Consider the following 22,728-nt stretch of genomic DNA (forward strand, 5'->3'; position numbering starts at 1 on the left):
GCTGAATGGTTTAATTCTGCTCCTATGACTTATGGACTTTTCTCCTTTGTGTTTCAACTAATGCTTTTGCAATGTTCAATCTGCTCTTTTATCAAACATTGTTCCATGACTTTCTTTGTACTTCTTTCTTATTGTAGTTCTTTTCCTAAGTATCAAGTCACATTACTTTATTCATTGTCAAAACCTTGGAAAAATTCACTCTATTACAGAGTTAGTTGACTAACTTTTATCTCTCCTTTTGCCCAGGTTAGTATTCCTTTCTTTGCACCTGACCAGTTCATTTCATTTATGTGATTTCCAAGCTGTTTTATTTCTAATATTACAGTATGGTAAATATTTGAATCAATCGGCTGAAAACTAATAAAACTCAACAATCTCTTCCAAACTATCAATTTGTTGGAATTTACAGGGTTCTTTTTAAATATAACATCAAAAAAAATCATTAACAAATGTTGAAAACACACTGTACAACATGCTTTATTTATAAGCAGGTACAGAAGGCATTACATCACATTTGGTACAACAAGTAATTAAGCAACGTTCCTCAATTCTAACTTTGGCACAGCAACGTCAGTGACTAATTGCGTACCCCGGTTTCATTCTAAAGAGCAAAACAGGTACCCTTCTATTCAGACCAAACAAGGCTCCATTTACAAAGATGCCAAGCTTTTGTTTAGTGCTAAGTTTAGCTGCCAGTGATATAACTTTAAAAGTGTGTTAAGACACCACGTGACAACTGTGCGTACTACAATACCAAATACAGCCTCACTCAAAACTTTGTACCTGTAAAAGAGTAAAATGGGCCAGTTTTATAGAAATCTCATGAACAATTCAATGCCTTCACCAGCAAAACCAGTTTTGTCTGTAACAATATTTTTCTAATACAAAGCTTCACATTTTTCCAATACAAAGCTTCACGCATTCCCTCATTTGGATTAAGATTTGTATTTAACTAGTTAAAACATTTTAAATTTGCCAACAGTACATACCCAATTTGGGAATTTTGGGGAAGGACGGAGTGCTTATTAAATCGATCCTGTCGTCTTTACTATGCCAGGATAATGCTATATATTGATACATTGCAGAATTTTATTAATAATAGTCAAGTTTTCAAAGTTTCATCATGAATTATGTTTGGACGACTGTTCTGATATAACATAATTTCCTTACGGGTTTTGTAAGAGTGAATTATCTTGGGTGCTTTAGAGATATTTTAAAACAAAATGAAGCTTTATTAAATTGTGCTTTTCAATATAATAGTGCTAACGAGGTACATTTGGGGGAGTTAGGAGGTACATTTAATCTCATGATTACAAGATACTACTTTACCAAATATCATGAAAAGTACACAACTTGAATGATGTTTACAATATATCAGGTGATCACATCTTGCTGATGAAACGAGCAGTAGATAAGTCATCAGGCTGATGAAAGAGATGAACACTGCACTCTACCCCCCCCCCCCCTGCTGTTTTCCAATCACTCACAAAATGTACCATTCGTGAAATGCATTAAAAAGCAAATTCAAGCCTTTAAAACGGAGGGCGAATTAATAACATTACTACTTAAAATATTTTAAAAACTTGAAATGACATATCAAACAATCCAAACAGGGATCGCACCATTCTTATTTATTCATCTTTGACATACAAAATTATTCTTTAGCTTCAGGTTTAAGGCTGAACATTTCAGAGAAAACTTTAAAAGCATCAACCTTTAAACAAACAAAAAACAAGTTTGTGAGTGTTTGAATATATTTCAGATTGTACAACTATAAATTTCAAGCCCATTTGTCTCTCCAAACAACATGTGTCAAGTTGCATTGTTGGAAATGTTACCACAAACAACAAATGGGATAAAAGCACAATTCTATGTTTGCTGGGGTAGTACGCTTTACTATGCCCTCTGCAGGACAAACACAGGTAAGGCTAAAGATTTGCTATGGATCTTCTGCTTTGCATTCACTAGCTGTTACAAGGAGATGTCTTGGCTGAGATAGAAACAATGACCAACTAAGTTCCTTTTGGTGGCATCCACTTCAAACAGCTGGAGTCTATGGTTTTGTTTCCATTTGTTCGCTTTGCTTCTTTGGCCAGCCACTCATCTATTAGATCCTAAAGAGAAACATAAAAAGCAGATGATGGAAGCTAATGCATCGATTATTATATAAGACTGTTGCAGGGTTATTAAATCATAACAAAAAAATTGCCAAATAAAGATAACACAAACAATTATTTAGTTTTAATTATTATTTAGTATTATCATGCTGAAGCATTACTGTAAAGTTATTGGCATCCAAAATTCAGAAAATAATTATGCACCTTTGACTTTAGAGATACAGCGTGGAAACAGGCCCTTTGGCCCACCGAGTACACACATCACCAATCACCCCATACACTAGCACGATCCTACATACTAGGGACAATTTACAATCTACAGAAGGCACTTAACCTACAAACCTGCATGTCTTTGGAGTGTGGGAGGAAACCGGAGCACCCGGAGAAACCCGCGCAGTCACAGGGAGGAACATACAAGCTCAGTACAGACAGCAGCTGCAGTCATGATCAAACCAGGGTCTCTGGTGCTGTAAGGCAGCAACTCCACTGCTGTGCCACTGTGCCAAAACATGTTTTAGTCATAGAGTTATAGAGTGATACAGTGCAGAAACAGGCCCTTCAGCCCAACTCATCCACACCAGCCAACAATGTCCCAGCTACCCTACTCCCACTTGCCTGCGCTTGGTCCAGCTCCCTCCAAACCTGTCCTATCCATTTACCTGTCTAACTGTTTCTTAAACGATGGGATAGTCCTAGCCCCAACTACCTCCTCTGGCAGCTTGTTCCATACACCCACCACCCTTTGTGTGAAAAAGTTAACCCTCAGATTCCTATTAAATCTTTTCCCCTTCACCTTGAACCTATGTCCTCTGGTCCTCGATTTCTACTCCGGGCAAAAGACTCTGTGCATCTACCCGATCTATACCGCTCATGATTTTGTATACCTTTATAAGATTTCCCTATAGCTCATACCCTCTAGTCCTGGCAACATCCTTGTAAATCTTTTCTGAACATATTCAATATTCAGGAGGGATAGACAGAAAGGAAAAGGAGGTGGGGTAGCATTGCTGGTTAGAGAGGAGATTAACGCAATAGAAAGGAAGGACATTAGCTTGGAGGATGTGGAATCGATATGGGTAGAGCTGCGAAACGCTAAGGGGCAGAAAACGCTAGTGGGAGTTGTGTACAAGCCACCTAACAGTAGTAGTGGAGTTGGGGATGGTATCAAACAGGAAATTAGAAATGCTTGCAACAAAGGTAAAACAGCTATAATGGGTGACTTCAATCTACATATAGATTGGGTGAATCAAATTGGCAGGGGTGCTGAGGAAGAGGATTTCTTGGAATGTATGCGGGATAGTTTTCTAAACCAAAATGTAGAGGAACCAACGAGAGAGCAGGCTATTCTAGACTGGGTATTGAGTAATGAGGAAGGGTTAGTTAGCAGTCTTGTTGTGCGTGGCCCCTTGGGCAAGAGTGACCATAATATGGTTGAGTTCTTCATTAGGATGGAGAGTGAAATTGTTAATTCAGAAACAAGGGTCCTGAACTTAAAGAAAGGTAACTTTGAGGGTATGAGACGCGAGTTGGCCAAGATAGACTGGCAATCGATTCTTAAAGGGTTGACAGTGGATATGCAATGACATTTAAAGACTGCATGGATGAACTACAACAATTGTTCATCCCAGTTTGGCAAAAGATTAAATCAGGGAAGGTAGTGCATCCGTGGATAACAAGGGAAATCAGGGATAGTATCAAAACAAAAGATGAAGCATACAATTTAGCCAGAAAAAGCAGCCTACCAGAGGACTGGGAGAAATTCAAAGTCCAGCAGAAGAGGAGAAAGGGCTTAATTAGGAAAGGGAAAATAGATTATGAAAGAAAACTGGCAGGGAACATAAAAACTGACTGCAAAAGTTTTTATAGATATGTGAAGAGAAAAAGATTAGTTAAAACAAATGTAGGTCCCTTGCAGTCAGAAACAGGTGAATTGATCATGGGGAACAAGGACATGGCAGACCAATTGAATAACTACTTTGGTTCTGTCTTCACTACGGAAGACATAAATATACTGCCGGAAATAGCAGGGGACCGGGGGTCAAATGAGGTGGAGGAACTGAGTGAAATCCAGGTTAGTCGGGAAGTGGTGTTAGGTAAATTGAATGGATTAAAGGCCGATAAATCCCCAGGGCCATATAGGCTGCATCCCAGAGTACTTAAGGAAGTAGCCCCAGAAATAGTGGAAGCATTAGTGATAATTTTTCAAAACTCTTTAGATTCTGGAGCAGTTCCTGAGGATTGAAGGGTAGCTAATATAACCCCACTTTTTAAAAAGGGAGGGAGAGAGAAAACAAGGAATTACAGACCAGTTAGTCTAACATCAGTAGTGGGGGAAAAAGCTAGAGTCAGTTATTAAAGATGGGATAGCAGCACATTTGGAAAGTTGTGAAATCATTGGACAAAGTCAGCATGGATTTATGAAAGGTAAATCAGGTCTGACGAATCTTATAGAATTTTTCGAGGATGTAACTAGTAGAGTGGATAAGGGAGAACCAGTGGATGTGTTATATCTGGACTTTCAGAAGGCTTTCGACAAGGTCCCACATAAGAGATTAGTATGCAAACTTAAACACACGGTATTGGGGGTTCAGTATTGATGTGGATAGAGAACTGGCTGGCAGACAGGAAGCAAAGAATAGGAGTAAATGGGTCCTTTTCAGAATTGCAGGCAGTGACTAGTGGGGTACCACAAGGCTCAGTGCTGGGACCCCAGCTATTTACAATATATATTAATGATTTGGACGAGAGAATTGAATGCAACATCTCCAAGTTTGCGAATGACACGAAGCTGGGGGGCAGTGTTAGTTGTGAGGAGGATGCTAGGAGGCTGCAAGGTGACTTGGATAGGTTGGGTGTGGGAAAATGCATGGCAGATGCAGTTTAATGTGGATAAATGTGAGGTTATCCACTTTGGTGGCAAGAACAGGAAAGTAGACTATTATCTGAATGGTGGCCGATTAAGAAAAGGGGAGATGCAACGAGACCTGGGGGTCATGGTACACCAGTCATTGAAAGTAGGCATGCAGATGCAGCAGGCAGTGAAGAAAGCGAATGGTATGTTAGCATTCATAGCAAAAGGATTTGAGTATAGGAGCAGGGAGGTTCTACTGCAGTTGTACAGGGCCTTGGTGAGACCACACCTGGAGTATTGTGTACAGTTTTGGTCTCCTAATCTGAGGAAAGGCATTCTTGCCATAGAGGTAGTACAGAGAAGCTTCACCAGACTGATTCCTGGGATGGCAGGACTTTCATATGAAGAAAGACTGGATAGACTCGGCTTGTACTCGCTAGAATTTAGAAGATTGAGGGGGGATCTTATTGAAACTTACAAAATTCGTAAGGGGTTGGACAGGCTAGATGCAGGAAGATTGTTCCGATGTTGGGGAAGTCCAGAACAAGGCGTCACAGTTTAAGGATAAGGGGGAAAGTCTTTTAGGACCGAGATGAGAAAAACATTTTTCACACAGTGAGTGGTGAATCTGTGGAATTCTCTGCCACAGAAGGTAGTTGAGGCCAGTTCATTGGCTATATTTAAGAGGGAGTTAGATGTGGCCCTTGTGGCAAAAGGGATCAGGGGGTATGGAGAGAAGGCAGGTACAGGATACCGAGTTGGATGATCAGCCATGATCATATTGAATGGCGGTGCAGGCTCGAAGGGCCGATTGGCCTACTCCTGCACCTAGTTTCTATGTTTCTATGTAACCCTCTCATTCTTGACAATATCTTTTCAATAACATGGGGCCCGGAACTGAACACAATATTCTAAATGCAGTCTCACCAACGTCTTATACAACTGCAACATGACCTCCCAACTTCTATACTCAATACTCTGACTGATGAAGGCCAAAATTCCAAAAGCCTTTTTGACCACCTTATCTACCTGCTACTCGACCTTCAAGGAACCATGCACCTGCACTCATAGATCCCTCTGCTCTACAACACTACCCAGAGGCCTACCATTTACTGTTGGTCATGCCTTTGTTAGACGTCCCAAAATGGAACACCTCACACTGCTCTGTATTAAATTCTATCAACCATTCTTCCGCCCACCTGGCCAATCGATCCAGATCCTGCTGGAACCGTTCACAACCATCTTCACTATCTGGAAAACCACTAACTTTTGTATCATCAGCAAACTTGCCAACCTTGCCCTGTATGTTCTCATCCAAATTATTGATGTAGATGACAAACACTAACGGGCCCCACACCGAACCCTGAGTCACACCACTAGTCACAGGCCTCCAGTCTGAGAAGCAACCTTCCACCATCATCTTCTGCTTCCTTCCATGGAGCTAATTTTCTATCCATTCGGCTATCACTCCTTGGATCCCATGCGATCTAACCTTCCAGAGCAGCCTACCAAGCGGAACCTTGTTGAATGCCTTACTAAAGTCCATGTACACAACATCTACAGCTCTGCCCTCATCAACCTTTTTGGTTATGTCTTAAAAAAACTTAGATTTGTGAGACACGACCACTCACGTACAGAACCATGCTGACTATCCCTAATCAGCCCTAGCGCATCCAAATGCCTGTCTATCCTATCCCTCAGACTACTCTCCAGTAACTTACCAACAACAAATGTTAAGCTCAACGATCTATAGTTCCCAGCAATTTCTCTGCAGCCCTTCTTGAAAAGAGGCACAACATTGGCCACCCTCCAGTCTTCCGACACCTCTCCTGTATTCAATCAACCAGGGCTCCCACAATTTCCTCTCTAGTTTCCCGCAATGTCCTCGAATATATCTGCAGGCCCTGGAGATTTCTCTACCTTCAAACACGACAGTACCTTCAGTACTTCTTTGACGGTAACCCTGACTGCTCTCAAGACACTTCCAGTGACTGCTCCAATTTCCTCGGTGCTACTATCTTTCTCTTCGGTAAATACAGGTAGGTAGGAAGGTAGGTATCGGTCTGTCTGTCTATCTCTATATTACTACAACTCTCATCTTGTTTGTTTGTCCGGTTTGTATCTGCACAAAAACAACGCTACAATTTTCGTTTAGATTAATGGTATATTTTACAGGTTATTGACATTTAAAACAATCATTAAAATAAAACAGCGCCCCCCACTTCCGTCATAAAGGACATCCCATGGGTCCTCAGCATGGCCTTTGCAAAATTTCAGACCGTCATCTTTTTTCCCCGTCACAAAAGTGACCCGACGGCTCCACAAGTAAATTTCCTATTTTAATTTCTGCTCCCCCGGGCCCTGGGCTGGGGTTGGAGCGGGGAGAGGCCGCGCCGGTTAACCTCAGCCTCTCCTCCCCAGGATGCTAGTCCCCCCCGACAGCCCCCGCCTCAAGCCCTCCCCGGCTCCAGGACGCTCACGGCGCCCCCCGACAGCCCCCGCCTCAAGCACCCCCCCTCCCCCAGCTCTAGGACGCTCACTCCCCCGACAGCCCCCGCCTCAAGCACCCCCATCCCCCAGCTCTAGGACGCTCACTCCCCCGACAGCCCCGCCTCAAGCCCTTCCTCTCCCCTGGTTCCAGGATGCTCCCCCCCCCCCCCCCCACAGGCCTCGCCTCAAGCCCTCCCCCAGGACGTTTGCACCCCCCCCCCCCCCCACGCCTCAAGTACAACTTCATCGCCGCCTTGCTGGAGAAAACGGGGCTGGCAGTTGAGGGGAATGAAGAGGGAGGGGGAGGGAGTATTGGGGAATGAGGGGGGACAGTGGATACGGGAAGAGGGATGGCGAGGCGCAGTCGGGGGAGGGTTGCCGTGACTCGCGTCACAATGGGGATCTCTGGCGTCATAACGGGAACCCGTCAGCCGCGCTTGCGCAGTTGGAGGCTACGGGTGAGTGAGGGAATATTGCGTTGGGGGAACAGGGCCCAACGGGTCCCACTTGGTCTAGTGTATTTATAATAAAATCTTCTGGGATTGTCCTTAATGCTACCCGCCAGAGCTATCTTCTGGCCCCTTTTTGCCTTTCTGATTTCCTTTTGTAGTTTACTCTTTAGGTCCCGAAACTCCTCCAGGGATGCACTTGATCCCAGCTGCCTATACCTGTCCAATACATTCTTCTTGTTTTTGACTAATGTCTCAATTACCCTTGTAGGCCAAGCTTCCTTACGTTTGCCTGCTTTACCCTTCACTTTAACGGTGACGTACATATCCTGAACTTTCTTCAATACACTTTTTAAACATCCTGTTAATCCTGGCCAAATTGGAGATGCTAGGACCCTAAAATTGAGTAAAGGCTTTTGGGCTGCTAGGCCATTTAGTCAATTTAAAAGTGCTTTCTGTAGAAATGGGACAAGCTGCAAAATGGTGCCAGTTTGTCTAGAGCCTAGATCAGAGCTGCAGGAAGAGAGTGGGAACATCTGCAGACCCTGACAATTAGGTGTAAAATGCATAGAATGGATTGGATGAATGCAAACCAGACACACACATTGTAAATAATGTTGCAAAGCTTTACTTTGCTGGATGTTGATTAGATTAAGTATTGAGCCTTGTCTGGTTTTCTTGCATATCAGACGATAAGGCAAGCAATAGGGAGAAGGGACAGATGGAGACCAAGGAACTGGAGATCAAGAGGATTTGAGTAGGTCAGGAGTGGATGAAGAGTGAAAGTGACAAGAAATTCACCTCACCAGGGTCCCAATCCAGCACCGCAGCATAAATAATAATAATAATGATGGATGGGATTTATATAGCGCCTTTCTAATACTCAAGGCGCTTTACATCGCATTATTCATTCACTCCTCAGTCACACACCATTGCCATTCACTTCCCCATACGTTTACTCAAAGTTTTCTCAATAAGCTTCAATAGGAATAATGCAGGAATAACATTACCATAAGAGCGATGTTAAGATTGCAGAATGATCTCTCACGTTTTGAACTGCCTGGTTAGATTTACATATTGATGTGAAATGTTTGTTATATTCCATTTCAAGAAACAGATTGCCCAACATGGAATATAATGTGTCACGCAATTATTTGATGGGTATTTTAAAGGGGAATATCAGATATAATCAAAAATTGAGAGCTAGAAATTCAAGTTTCAAGTTCAAGTTCACATTTATTATCACATGCACCAAATGGTACAGTGAAATTTGGGTTGCCATACGAATAAATTCAATGGCATAATGCATTTTTAAAAATATTACATGACTGGAAATTGACTTTATGCAGAAATATATGTGAAATCACTCTTCCCTGTGGCTTTGCATCACTCTGGAAATTCAACAAGGCATTACTGGAATAATTCACGTGATTTTATCATTTTCTGCACAAGGCTCACTGTGCACCACTCTGGCTAAAGTTAGATCACTTTGTTTGAGGAACCACCACTATTAGGGATTCCTGATTCAATTAGATTTCAATGCTATTATGCTAATTAGGACTGCTGGAAAGCAATTCCTCTCACATCGGCATTCCCAATCATGGCGATATTGTCCTGATGTCACTGCAACCACTCAATGTCCCATCACCTTTCTCAAGCATCAGACATTGCTGAAAGTTGTAGTGGTGGGCACATGACCAAAGTTGACATGAGCATGACACAGCAAGGCCTAACTATTTTACCTATTTGTAGACAAATTTTTTTCGTCGAACTTTGAGCTGGTTTTCGGATCAGAAGATTTAGTGATGATGTGGAAGCCCAGTGCTGACGTGGATCTTGGACAAGCAGCAATCAAAGAGAAGCAGGGAGAAGAGCTTATTGGCTGAAATCCATGGGAAAGGTGAGTCAGAGGGGGAAAACAGTTTAAAAAGAGCGCCAAAAGCCAGTATTAGCCCAGTGCTGACGTGGATCTTGGACAAGCAGCAATCAAAGAGAAGCAAGGAGAAGAGCTTATTGACTGAAACCCGTGGGAAAGGTGAGTAAGTCGCAGGGGAACAAGAGTTTAAAACTGAGGAATTTGGTTTGTAAATTGGTAAATTAGGCAATTTATCAGTCAATATAATGAATGAATGAATGAAAACTTTATTGTCATTCAGATATACACCTAGACACAGTGCACCTTGAACGAAATTTCGTTGCATTTGACTCTCCAATCAGGCAAATAGTAAAAGTAAAAGTGCTAGGTGCGTCCATAAAAATGCCTCATGTGCATGGTTCTGTAAAATAAATATATATTAAAAGTTTTTTTTTAAAAGTGTCGATATAAGCAAGGCTGCTCTCGGGGAGCGTCAGTGAGGGAACGGCCTTGTGAGAAAAGTGTGAGTCTTTGGCGAGGAGGCTGAGGAGAGGAGGCTATGCAAAAAGCTGGAGAGGACGGGACGCGACGCGGTGAACACATGACAGGACAGATGAGACGGTGTGATGCTTACAGAATGTGGGAGCCCAGGGACACGGATGGAGCCTCTGGCTGCTACAACTGTGGCAAGTGTGTCCAGCTTCAGCTCCTGAAGGACCGTGTTGGGGCACTGGAGAAGCAGCTGGATGACCTCAGGGCTATCCGGGGAAAACGAGTTTCCTGGACAGGACCTACAGTGAGGTTGTCACACCGAGGATATGGGAAGAACGAAGGTATGTGACTGAGAGAAAGGGTGGTAACCGTGGAGTGCAGGAGGCCCAGGTGGCTGTGCCTAATGAAAATAGGTACGCCGTCTTGGGAACTGTCGGGGGAGACGATGTTTCCAGTCCGAGCGACGGACATGTCGGTGGCTCCAATCTTAGAGATGGGACTCGACCGGCGAGACCAACGTTGGGCAGAGCCCTAGTGGTGGGTGACACCATTGTCCGACGAGCAGACAGGAGATTCTGTGGCGGCAGACGAGGCGCGAGGATGGTCTGTTGCCTCCCTGGTGCCAGGGTTCAGGATGTCACGAGCCAAATTCAGAACATTCGAGAGAGAGAGAAGGTGAAAAGGCCGCAGTAGTTGTGCACGTAGGCACAAATGACATCGGGTAGAAGGGGAAGGAGGTTCTCCAACATGAGTTCAGAGAGTTGGGAAGAAGACTGAAAGGCAGGACTTCTAGGGTGGTTATCTCTGGATTGCTTCCAGTACCTCGTGCTAGTGAGGACAGGAACAGGGAGATAGGGGATCTGAATGTGTGGCCGAGGGACTGGTGCAGGGAGCAAGGATTTAGGTTTATAGATCACTGGGATCTCTTCTGGGGTAGGGGTGACCTGTACAAAAGAGACGGGTTACACCTTAACTGGAGGGGGACCAATATTCCGGCAGGCAGGTTTGCTAGGGCTACACGTGTGGGTTTAAACTAAATAGTGGGGGGGAGGGATTTACAAATTGGGAGTATAAAGATGGAGTTGAAGGGGAAGTGACTACAGGAAGAATTACAAAAGATTCTAATTAATGGGAAGAAATGTTTGAGAAGGGATAAAAGAGTAAAGTCAGGGCCAATTGCGAGCGGTGCGAGGGGGGACGAGAATAGTGAGGTCAAAGTGTTGTATAAAGCGCGAAGTATAAGAAATAAAGTGGACGAGCTTGAGGCTCAGTTAGAAATTGGCAAGTATGATGTTGTGGGAATTACAGAGACATTGCTGCAAGAGGGCCAGGTCTGGGAAATGAATATTCAAAGGTTTTCCTCCTATCAAAAAGACAAACAGGTGGGCAGAGGGGGTGGGGTAGCTCTGTTGGTGAGGAATGAAATTCAGTCGCTTGCAAGGGGTGACATTGAAACAGGAGATTTGGAGTCAGTATGGATAGAACTAAGGAATTGTAAGGGTAAAAATAACCTAATGGGACTTATCTACAGGCCCCCAAACAGTAGCCTGTACATAGGGTGCAAGTTGAATCAGGAGTTAAAATTGGCATGTAGCAAAGGTAATGCTGTGGTTGTTATGGCAGATTTCAACAAGCAGGTAGACTGGGAACATCAGGTTGGTACTGGACCCCAAGAAAGGGACTTTGTAGAGTGCCTTCAAGATGGATTCTTAGAACAGCTTGTATTGGAGCCTACCAGGGAGAAGGCAATTCTGGATTTAGTGTTATGTAATGAACCGGATTTGATAAAGGAACTTGAGGTTAATGAGCCATCAGGAGGTAGTGACCATAATATGGTCAGGTTTAATCTACAATTGGAGAGGGAGAAGGGTAGATCGGCGGTGTCAGTGTTACAGTTGAATAAAGGGGACTATGGGGCCATGAGGGGGGAGCTGGCCAAAGTTGACTGGAAAGATACACTAGCAGGAATGACAGTGGAACAACAATGGCAGGTATTTCTACGAATAATACAGAAGGTGCAGGATCAGTTCATTCCCAGGAGGGAGAAAGATTCCAAGGGGAGTAAGGGGCGACTGTGGCTGACAAGGGACGTCAGGGACAGTATAAAAATAAAAGAGAAGTACACCGTAGCAAAGATGAGTGGGAAGCAAGAGGATTGGGTAATGTTTAAAGAGCAACAGAAGATAACTAAAAAGACAATACGGGGAGAAAAGATGAGGTACGAACGTAAGCTAGCCAAGAATATAAAGGAGGATAGTAAAAGCTTCTTTAGGTATGTGAAGAGGAAAAAATTAGTTAAGACCAAAGTTGGACCCTTGAAGACCGAAAAAGGTGAATTTATTATGGGGAACAAGGAAATGGCAGATGAGTTGAACAGGTACTTTGGATCTGTCTTCACTAAGGAGGACACAAACAATCTTCCTGATATAGTAGTGGCTAGAGAATCTGGGGTGACGGAGAAATTGAAAGAAATCCACATTAGGCAGGAAATGGTGTTGGGTAGACTGATGGGACTTAACGCTGATGAATCCCCAGGGCCTAATGGTCTGTATCCCAGGGTACTTAAGGAAGTGGCTCTAGAAATCGTGGCTGCATTGGTGATAATTTTCCAATGTTCTATGGACTCAGGATCAGTTCCTGTGGATTGGAGGGTAGCTAATGTTATCCCACCTTTTAAGAAAGGCGGGAGTGAGAGAACAGGGAATTATCGACGTTAGCCTGACATCGGTGGTGGGGAAGATGGTGGAGTCAATTATAAAATAGGAAATAACCGCACATTTGGATAGCAATAACAGGATCAGTCTGAGTCAGCATGGATTTATGAAGGGGAAATCATGCGTGACTAATCTTCCGGAATTTTGAGGATGTAACTAGGAAAATGGACAATGGAGAGTCAGTGGATGTAGTGTACCTGGACTTTCAGAAAGCACTTGATAAGGTCCCACATAGGAGATTAGTGGGCAAATTTAGGGCATATGGTATTGTGGGTTGAGTGCTGACATGGATAGAAAATTGGTTGGCAGACAGGAAATAAAGAGTAGGGATTAACGGGTCCGTTTCAGAAAGGCAGGCAGTGACTAGCAGGGTACCGCAAAGCTCGGTGCTGGGACCACAGCTATTTACAATATACATCAATGATTTGAATGAAGGGATTCAAAGTAAAATTAGCACATTTGCAGATGACACAAAGCTGGGTGGCAGTGTGAACTGTGTGGAGGATGCCCTGAGAATGCAGGGTGACTTGGACAGGTTGGGTGAGTGGGCAGATGCATGGCAGATGACGTTTAATGTGGATAAATGTGTGGTTCTCCACTTTGGTATCAAAAACAGGAAGGCAGATTACTATCTAAATGGCGTCAAGTTGGGGAAAAGGGGAAGTACAACGGGATCTGGGGGTCCTTGTTCATCAGTCTATGAAAGTAAGCATGCAGGTACAGCGGGCAGTAAAGAAAGCGAATGGCATGTTGACAAGAGGAGTCGAGTATAGGAGCAAAGAGGTCCTTCTGCAGTTGTACAGAGCCCTAGTGAGACCATACCTGGAGTATTGTGTGCAGTTTTGGTCCCCTAATTTGAGGAAGGCCATTCTTGCTATTGAGGGTGTGCAGCGTAGGTTAATTCCCGGGATGGCGGGACTGTCATATGCTGAGAGAATGGAGCAGCTGGGCTTGTACACTCTGGAGTTTAGAAGGATGAGAGGGAATCTCATTGAAACATATAAGATTGTTAAGGGTTTGGACACGCTAGAGGCAGGAAACATGTTCCCGATGTTGGGGGAGTCCAGAACCAGGGGCCACAATTTATGAATAAAGGGTAAGCCATTTAGAACGGAGACGAGGAAACACTTTTTCCTCACAGAATCTGTGGAATTCTCTGCCTCAGAGGGCGGTGGAGGCCGGTTTTCTGGATACTTTCAAGAGAGAGCTAGATAGGGCTCTTAAAGATAAGGGATATGGGGAGAAGGCAGGAATGGGGTACTGATTGGGGACGATCAGCCATGATCACATTGAATGGCGGTGCTGGCTCGAAGGGCCGAATGGCCTACTCCTGCACCTATTGTCTATTGTTCAAACACCTTTTTATAACCTGGTCAGTTAAGTCAATACATTTCTGAGAAGCAAAGCATTGCCTGAAGTAATCTCTTTCAGACAAGACTTTAAGTCATGCATTACATTTAACAGATAGAGGAAATCTTAAAACTTTACACTCATTGAAGAAATGCAAAGGAATCTTGGCCACTAGTATAATTCAAAAACTATAGAAAACCTTTATCTTATTGATCTTTACAGGGAATTGACTACTATATTTGCTTACAAATGAACAGTGTTGACAGTTCAAATATAACTTATTGGCTCTGAAGGAGTTCAGGACATCTATGAAAGGCACAAATTTAATGCATGTTCAATCCTTTTCAATGAGCATTTTCACATTAACTATTAATCAGAAATATTTCATCAATTTGTCATTAGATTCCACACACGGGAGAAAGGGACGGAAGCTGATGTACATCACCAAATTTGAAACCTAACGTGCACAGGATTTGTTACTTGGTGCTATGTTGTTCAAAATATTGGCGAGGAATGCCATATTTCAGCATTACACTTGATATGAAAAGTCTGAGGAAATTGTAAACAATTTGTTCAATTAATAGGATTTTTAAATTACCTGTCGCTTTAAAACCAGGTGTTTTCCTTTCCAGTATTTCAGCATCTGTAATGCTTGAAGGGTGCTGACAATGTCCACAGGATTAACGGCAGTTTCTTGACTTATTTCTGGAGAGAAAGATTGTTGGGTAATTTGAGGAAACCATCAATGCATTATAAAAGTGGTGTCTTTGAGTAACTAATGCCCACATATAGAGCATTTATTTCACAGAGAAAGTACAGATTGCCTGCAAATTCATTGTAGCGTCTTGAAAGAAAACAAACACTACTATAATAACATCCGTCAGCAGCTTTTCCAGATGTTTTATTGTGCTTGGCAATGAAAACATATTTGGCCTTGACTAAAATTTTAAAATATCAGAGTGGTTTAATTTCCATGGGAAATGTGGCTTGAATGCATGATCATTTACATGAGATTAAATCTTTAAAAAGTATTAGTAAGTTTGTGCTCATTTTGCCAAAAATGGAGTACTATGTTACGTAAAGTTCTATTCATTAAGACAAAGGCAATATATTTATCCTATCTATATTTAGAGACACAGCGGAGAAACAGGTCCTTCGAACCACCGAGACCAACCCAACCAGCGATCCCCGTACACTAGCAGTATCCTACTAGGTACAATTTATAATTATGCCAAGCCAATTAACCTACCAAACCTGTACGCCTGGAGTGTGGTAGGAAACCGGAGATCCCAGAATAAAACCCATGCAGGTCACGAGGAGAACCTAAAAACTAAAAAGACAGCACCCGTAAACAGGATCGAACCCAGGTCTCTGGCACTATAATGAGTCAGTCTTAGGCCACTTAGGCGACTGCCAGGGACTAGTTTAAATGGAATTAACCTACGACACCTTGCGACAACCTACGACAGCTCCTCCAAAAGCAAAAATTGCCGCCACTGTTGCCAACATTTTTCCAACATGTTGAAAATTTTGCGGCAGTTGCCTGTAGTCGCTCAAAAAATCGCCTAAGTGGGACAGGCATAAACACTACCGCTAGGCCATCATGCCACCCCAATGTTGGAATCTGAACTAAAACAGAAAATGGTAGAAATGCTCACATCAAGCAACATCTATGGAGAAAGGAAATAATTTATTTCTTAACAGATTATGGCCATCTTTTTTTGAATTTTGAATACTTTCTGTTTTATTTTAAGGTTTCCAACTGAATATAAATAAATGCCCTCAATCATACAGACTATTTTGCAGATCTATTAACAAATTTGGACCAACCCAAACAATTGCAAAAATTGTTTGATATCCATAAAATCAGACATCAATCTTAATATTCAAATAATCTTGAGAAAACTCTATATTTGATTAGATTAGATTAGATTAGATTATTTAATGACCACACAATCGTGAGCAAAGATTACAATTTATGGCCATAAGGTCATGTGATTGGAGCAGAGTTAGGCCATTCGGCCCATCAAGTCTACTCCGCCATTCAAACATGGCTGATCGATCTCTCCCTCTTCACCCTATTCTCCTGCCTCCTCCCCATAACCCGAAACCCGTACTAATCAAGAATCTATATATCTATTGATATAAAAATATCCATTGACTTGGCCTCCACGGTCTTCTGTAGCAAAGAATTCCTCCTCATCTCCTTCCAGAAGGAATGTCCTTTAATTTTGAGGCGATGACCTCTAGCCCTAGACTCTCCCACTAGTGAAAACATCCTCGCCACATCCACTCCTTCCAAGCCTTTCACTATTCGGTAAGTTTCAATAAGGTTCCCCCCCCCACCACTTCTAAACCTCAGCGAGCTAATGCCAAATGCTCATCATATGCTAACCCACTCATTCCTGGGATCATTCTTGTAAACCTCCACTCGATCCACTCCAGAGCCTGCAAGTTGAGAAGTTTTTGCAAGTTGCTAAGCTGTTCATAATGATAAAGTATCAGTGAATCATATTTGATCATCAATGTAATTTAAGCTAGCTGCATTCAAATGGGGAACTACTATTATCTGCATTGTTGGTAGCCTAAGTTTGGATCGAGATGGTGCAGGGAGGGTGAGCAATTGCAACAACAGATGCCCCGACAATCATTTAATTTTGTTTGTTTCAATAGGAAAAACAATGACAACACAACCAGCATTGTGTATTATGCATACTTGATAGGAGGATGGCATAGTGGTAGAATTACTGCCTTACTGCGCCAGAGACCCGGGTTCGATCCTGACTAAGGGTGCTGTTGATACGGTATTTGTACATTATCAATGTGGCCTGTGTGGGTTTTCTCCGAGTGCTTCAGCCAGTTTCCTCCCACACTCCAAAGACATACAGGTTAGTAGGTTCATTGGCTTAAAATTGTAAATTATCTCAAGTGTGCGCAGGATCGTGTCAGTATAAAGGGGTCGCTGGTAGGAGCGGACTTGGAGTGGTGAAGGCCGTCTTTTCATGATGTATCTCTAAACTAAACCTAAACTAAATATTCAAATATAACCGGTGTAAAGTATAAAAGGCACCAACACTAGAGGGCATAGCTGCAGTATAAGGTAAGAGGGGGAAAGTTTAATGAAGATGCAGGTAGATAGGATAGTACTACTTGAGAGGCTTTCAGTTCGGCAGAGGAAGTGAAGGGAGTTTAAATTGGCATCATATTCAGCACAAACATTGCAGACCGATGGGCCCATTCCTGTGCTGCAAGGTTGTATGTTGCATGTAAAACAACAAAACATAAGGTCCTGTCTTAAAACTGGTACATTATACGAGAGCCCAAAAATAATTTTCACCTTTGATTGAAATTTCTTTGCCCTGGAAGTTGTGCAAATAGCGTAGTAACACTTCCTTCCAATAGCTGCGATAGCTGATGAGCCCCAGGTCTGATAGTGGTCGCTCCGGGGAACCCACCTTCTCTTCTACCTTCGATAACAAATAGCCTTATAAGGAAAATAAATCTGCATTACAAGGATGAACTCATTTTGCAAATTTACATGCAAGGCGAATAATTATTTGCCATCTCACATTTAAATGATCAATATGCATCAAAAAATCCTTATGCCGTGGTAAAAAACGATTTTTATCATAAGTGTGGATAAAGCATTTGCCAAACCGAGAAATTAAATGACAGCTTCAGCCAAGTGGTGAAACATTAAACAATCTGGATTTATTTCAGAGTTACAACTGACAAAATCATCCTTGAAATAAGCAAGAGAACGGTCCAGATATTTAATTCAGAAAATCAAAGATAATGCTCAAATTTTGCAACAGGTGAAAAGGGCAATCAGGACCAAAAAACTAGCCTTTTATATATCTACGAAGCTTTAGCTAATAACTTGTGCAAGACACTCAAATGGTAACAGTGAAAAAAATTCCACTGGAGTCAATATATTTTTGTTGGATATGGGGTTGAGTCAACCATTACTCCCTTCTTTCAAACACTATTTCTAGTCAATTTAATACTGTTCATGAAGCTTCTCATTTTTTCCACCCCAACATACAAATTTTGACTAAGGCATTAACTGTTTTATCACAATCAACTTTCTCTTTCAATTTGAATGAAGGAGAAATGAAAATTCCAATACCAGATCAGAAATGAAAGTTCCAATAACAGATCATTTATGAATATATGAAATGCACCGATTTTCACATCAACTATATAAATACATCTTACAGAACAAAATTTACAGAGAAAATCTGATTGAAAACAATTATTTTGTAGCATGGGGGATTAATTTCCCAAACAAGTTATTTGGAAACTACAAAATAAGTATTACATCATCTAGAGGGTGGTTTGACACTTCGCTATTAATAGAAAAATCGAAAAATAATGAAGTATTCATTATGCTGAATACAGATTTTAAAAATTGGCAACTACTGTGATTTATGTCGGCACCCGTTACATGGCGACTCTTGCATACTTCTACTGTATGCAAACAAGGAATCTCACTGCACCAAGTACACATGACAATAAAGTATCAATCCAGCATTTGCACAATTTGTTAGGGTGGCAATATTATAATAAAGAAAGGGCCTGTGTTTATAAAGTGCTTTTCTTGATATCAATACATTCCAAAACACATTACACTCACTAAACGGCTTTTGAAGAAATTTCAGTAAGCAATTTGCACATAGGATAATATGCTAATATCCCACATAAAATGCTGCATTAAAAAGTTTGGTATATTGGTACATAAACAGAGGAGGGAAAAAAATAAATAGTTGAAATGAACTGAGCCTGCACCTAATTTATTCCTTTAATGGCAATAAAACACCCTACCCCAGAGGTGGCTGCGCTCTCTGCTGTCACAAAATCAAGAGACAATGTAAATTTACATTCAGTATTTGCATTAAACCAGCATCAGAACAGTATTCAGTTAACAGTCCAAATAGTTACTATCATTATACTTCAATACGTACTGAAGTCAATAAGCATTTTTCCAAATCCTTGTCTCATATATTGTGGCATTGTCAAAATGCATGACACATTATAGTTGAGGAATGAGTTCTTCTCCTGAAATGAAAATGAAATCAAAATATATATAATGCTCCAGGTATTGTTTACTTGCAGATCTTCAAAGGCTACTCCTCTATCTTCTATCTCTTAACAAAAACAGCATATACAAAAGCCATCAATTTAATGATTGAACACTGCACTGTACTGAAATTATTCCCTTGTAGCAATTTCTCATTCAAATACATGACATTTATGTACCTTTCTTTTGACAGGCCAATAAAGTTGATGAAAGCCCCTGCCTATTCTTTTGAAAGTGTACTTCCATAACTATTTTCACACATGGTAAAAACACTATCTCTATCAGCTGCCTGCAATGTAACAGACAGGCACATTAAGTAAATGCAGCTTACTGGTGAGATATAGTGGGCTAGCAAATACCCTCAACAAGGGTAGCTGGGAGGCGGCACAGTGGCGAAACTGGTAGATCTGCTGTCTTACAGAGCCAGAGATTCAGGTTCAATCATGACCTTAGGAGCTGTCTGTGAGGAAATATTATACAATAAATGTTGCTCAAATGATAAGTTCTTAAGGAACGTGTTAAGTTGCAAGAGAAGAGCTTGGAGTTGGGGCTTTCAGAAATACATGTCTCCACAAAGAAATAACGAACAAAGAGCACACACAGGAGAACAGATGGCTTATCATAACATGGAAATATTGATCTGAATAGGCATATCTTTATTTATTGCTTTGAAGCAATAATCATGCTGTCAGAAGTTGTATTTGGTTTAGGTTGGCATTTATAATGGAGGTCGTCAGTAGGATCTTTCTCCATGACATGGGCACCATCCTTCTTCTTTTGTGACACATCTTCCGAGCTTGGCTGTGTCATGAAGGGGATTTATGGTAGTGGATTGTAGGCACCAAGGGTAGATACTAGTCTGTGAGATGGTTTGTGCTGTTTAAATGTATTTATGTTGGGATAAGAGATAAGGCATAGGTGATGGTTGTGTGACCTTTGCAAAAGGATTTCTTATGGTTATCGAAAACTGAGAAAGTAACTCTGTTTTGATAATCTTTCATTTGTTGTGTTGAATGCTTTTGGTGAAGAGGCCTTACATTCCTTTCCTCCAGAGATAGAAGGGGGAGGTTGTAATACAGAATGAAATTAGACCCGAGCTTGGGAAGAAGCAATCAAGTGTGACAATTAATGGCCTTTATGTGTCTGTAGTTGAGAATTGTGTGATTAGAACTTTGTCTTTACCACTTTGTAAGAATGAGGCAAAACTCGTATTTAATCTTTGTAATCCATAAGTAACTGTATTTTAACGATGCAGTTGTAAGGAAATTAATTGTGAAGTGTATTGTGTTTAATTACGATTGTAAGTATTAGACTTTGTTTAAATCTGAAGTTTTAGAAATAACTTTCTTTTCCAAAAATGAAAATATGTTTTGTGTGTATGTGTTGTGTGATTGCTGTATTATGTGTATATTCTGAGAATTAGTTTTATATCTGAGGTTTTGCTTTATTGAAATAAAATGATTTTGAGCAAAGAGGTTGAAGAAACCACAGATGGGAAGAAGGCAAAGGGGCTGGAAAAGGGAAAATCATGTGACTATATGTGTTGTCAATCAATGGAAAGGATTTAGTTGATTGGTTAATGCAAATAAGTTAAATGTATGGTAAACCATAATGATTGGTTAATAGTTAGCTACTCCTTTTGTATCATCCTTGTCTTTTACCTATATAATGTGTTAACTTTATGCCAGTCAGTAGTTCTTTCGACCTGCTCCAGAGTTTCTAACTCTGTGTTGGAAGGTTTAAAGAATTATCCAGCGCTGTCAGAATAAAGAATTGATTTTAGCAGCAATGGTTTGACTCAAGTTTTCTTGAATTAGACTGGCAAAAAGAACTCATTTTCACATCTGTGTGAAGTTTGCACATTCTCCGTGTGACCAAATGGGTCAAGAGTCAAGAGTGTTTTATTGTCATATGTCCCAGATAGAGCAATGACATTCTTACTTGCTGCTGCACAACAGAATATGTAAACTTAGTACACTGTAAACAATATAATAAACGAAAAAAAGTTCAGTGTGTATACATATACACATACTCACAAGAACACACATATATATATTATATATATACACACACGCACACATATGTACACACAAAAAAATAAACAATAGTAGTGCAATAATAATAATAATAATAATAATAATAATAGTCTATTGTAGTTCAGAGCTTATTTGAGGTTGTAGTGTTTAATAGCCTGATGGCTGTCGGGAAGAAGCTGTTCCTGCACCTGGACGTTACAGTTTTCAGGCTCCTGTAACTTCTTCCCGGTGGCAGGGGTGAAATGAGTGTGTGGCCAGGATGGTGTGGATCTCTGATGATGCTGGCTGTATTTTTGAGGCAGCGACTCTGATAAATCCCTTTGATGGTGGGGAGGTCAGAACCGGTGATGGACTGGGCAAGTGTTCACAACTTTTTGCAGTCTTTTTTGCCCTCACATCCCAAGGACGTATGGGTTTACAGGTTTATTGACGTCTGCAATTTGCCCCAAATGTGTAGGGAATGGATCAGAATGTAGGATATCATAGAACTAATGTGATCGATTGTCAGCATGGCCTGTTTCCATGCTGCATCTCTAAGCTAAACTAAGAGTAGATTGATATATGAGTGACAGTAAGCTTTACGAAATTTAAAAAAACAATTTGCAAACTTGACACAATACCATCTATCTATTATTATATAAAACTGTGTGCCTGCCGCCGTCCGTCCGTCCGGCTGCCGGCTGCCTTTCTTCCTTTTGATTTGTTCCATCGTGTGATGTCACAATGCCCAATGTTCACATATGTCCAATCGGAATGGATCCATTTACATATGCCTTTGCAGGAGCCCCAGCGCATGGTGAACGTTCCATTGTGTGATGTCACAATGCCCAATGCTCAAAGACATTCTTGCCATAGAGGGAGTACAGAGAAGGTTCACCAGACTAATTCCTGGGATGTCAGGACTTTCATATGAAGAAAGACTGGATAGACTCGGCTTGTACTCGTTAGATTTTAGAAGATTGAGGGGGGATCTTATAGAAACCGATGTTGGGGAAGTCCAGAACAAGGGGTCACAGTTTAAGGATAAGGGGGAAATCTTTTAGGACCGAGATGAGAAAAAAAAAATTCACACAGAGAGTGGTGAATCTCTGGAATTCACTGCCACAGAAGGTATTTGAGGCCTGTTCATAGGCTATATTTAAGAGTGAGTTAGATGTGGCCCTTGTGGCTAAAGGGATCAGGGGGTGTGGAGAGAAGGCAGGTACAGGATACTGAGTTGGATGATCAGCCATGATATTGACTGGAGGTGCAGGCTCGAAGGGCCGAATGGCCTACTCCTGCACCTAATTTCTAT

The 22,728-nt window shown here is 41.6% G+C and overlaps 1 protein-coding gene across 2 annotated transcripts in view; it reads right to left on the reverse strand.

The window, feature by feature from the left end:
- Positions 1-461: 461 nt before the first annotated feature.
- The window catches only part of kat7 (lysine acetyltransferase 7), a 78,446-nt gene continuing 56,179 nt past the window's right edge, over positions 462-22,728 (reverse strand). Inside the window, exons 13-16 of one of the 2 annotated variants that reach the window (XM_033035343.1) lie at positions 19,283-19,376; positions 17,656-17,802; positions 14,917-15,023; positions 462-2,114 (exon numbers count right to left, since the gene is read on the reverse strand). In XM_033035343.1, coding sequence (XP_032891234.1) covers positions 2,013-2,114; positions 14,917-15,023; positions 17,656-17,802; positions 19,283-19,376 — 450 coding nt within the window. In that variant the 3' untranslated portion in view covers positions 462-2,012. The remainder of the gene's footprint in view (positions 2,115-14,916; positions 15,024-17,655; positions 17,803-19,282; positions 19,377-22,728) is intronic. The other variant, XM_033035344.1, reaches the window with a different exon arrangement.

This window comes from Amblyraja radiata, chromosome 16, assembly GCF_010909765.2.
Source record: "Amblyraja radiata isolate CabotCenter1 chromosome 16, sAmbRad1.1.pri, whole genome shotgun sequence".
NCBI lineage: Eukaryota > Metazoa > Chordata > Chondrichthyes > Rajiformes > Rajidae > Amblyraja > Amblyraja radiata.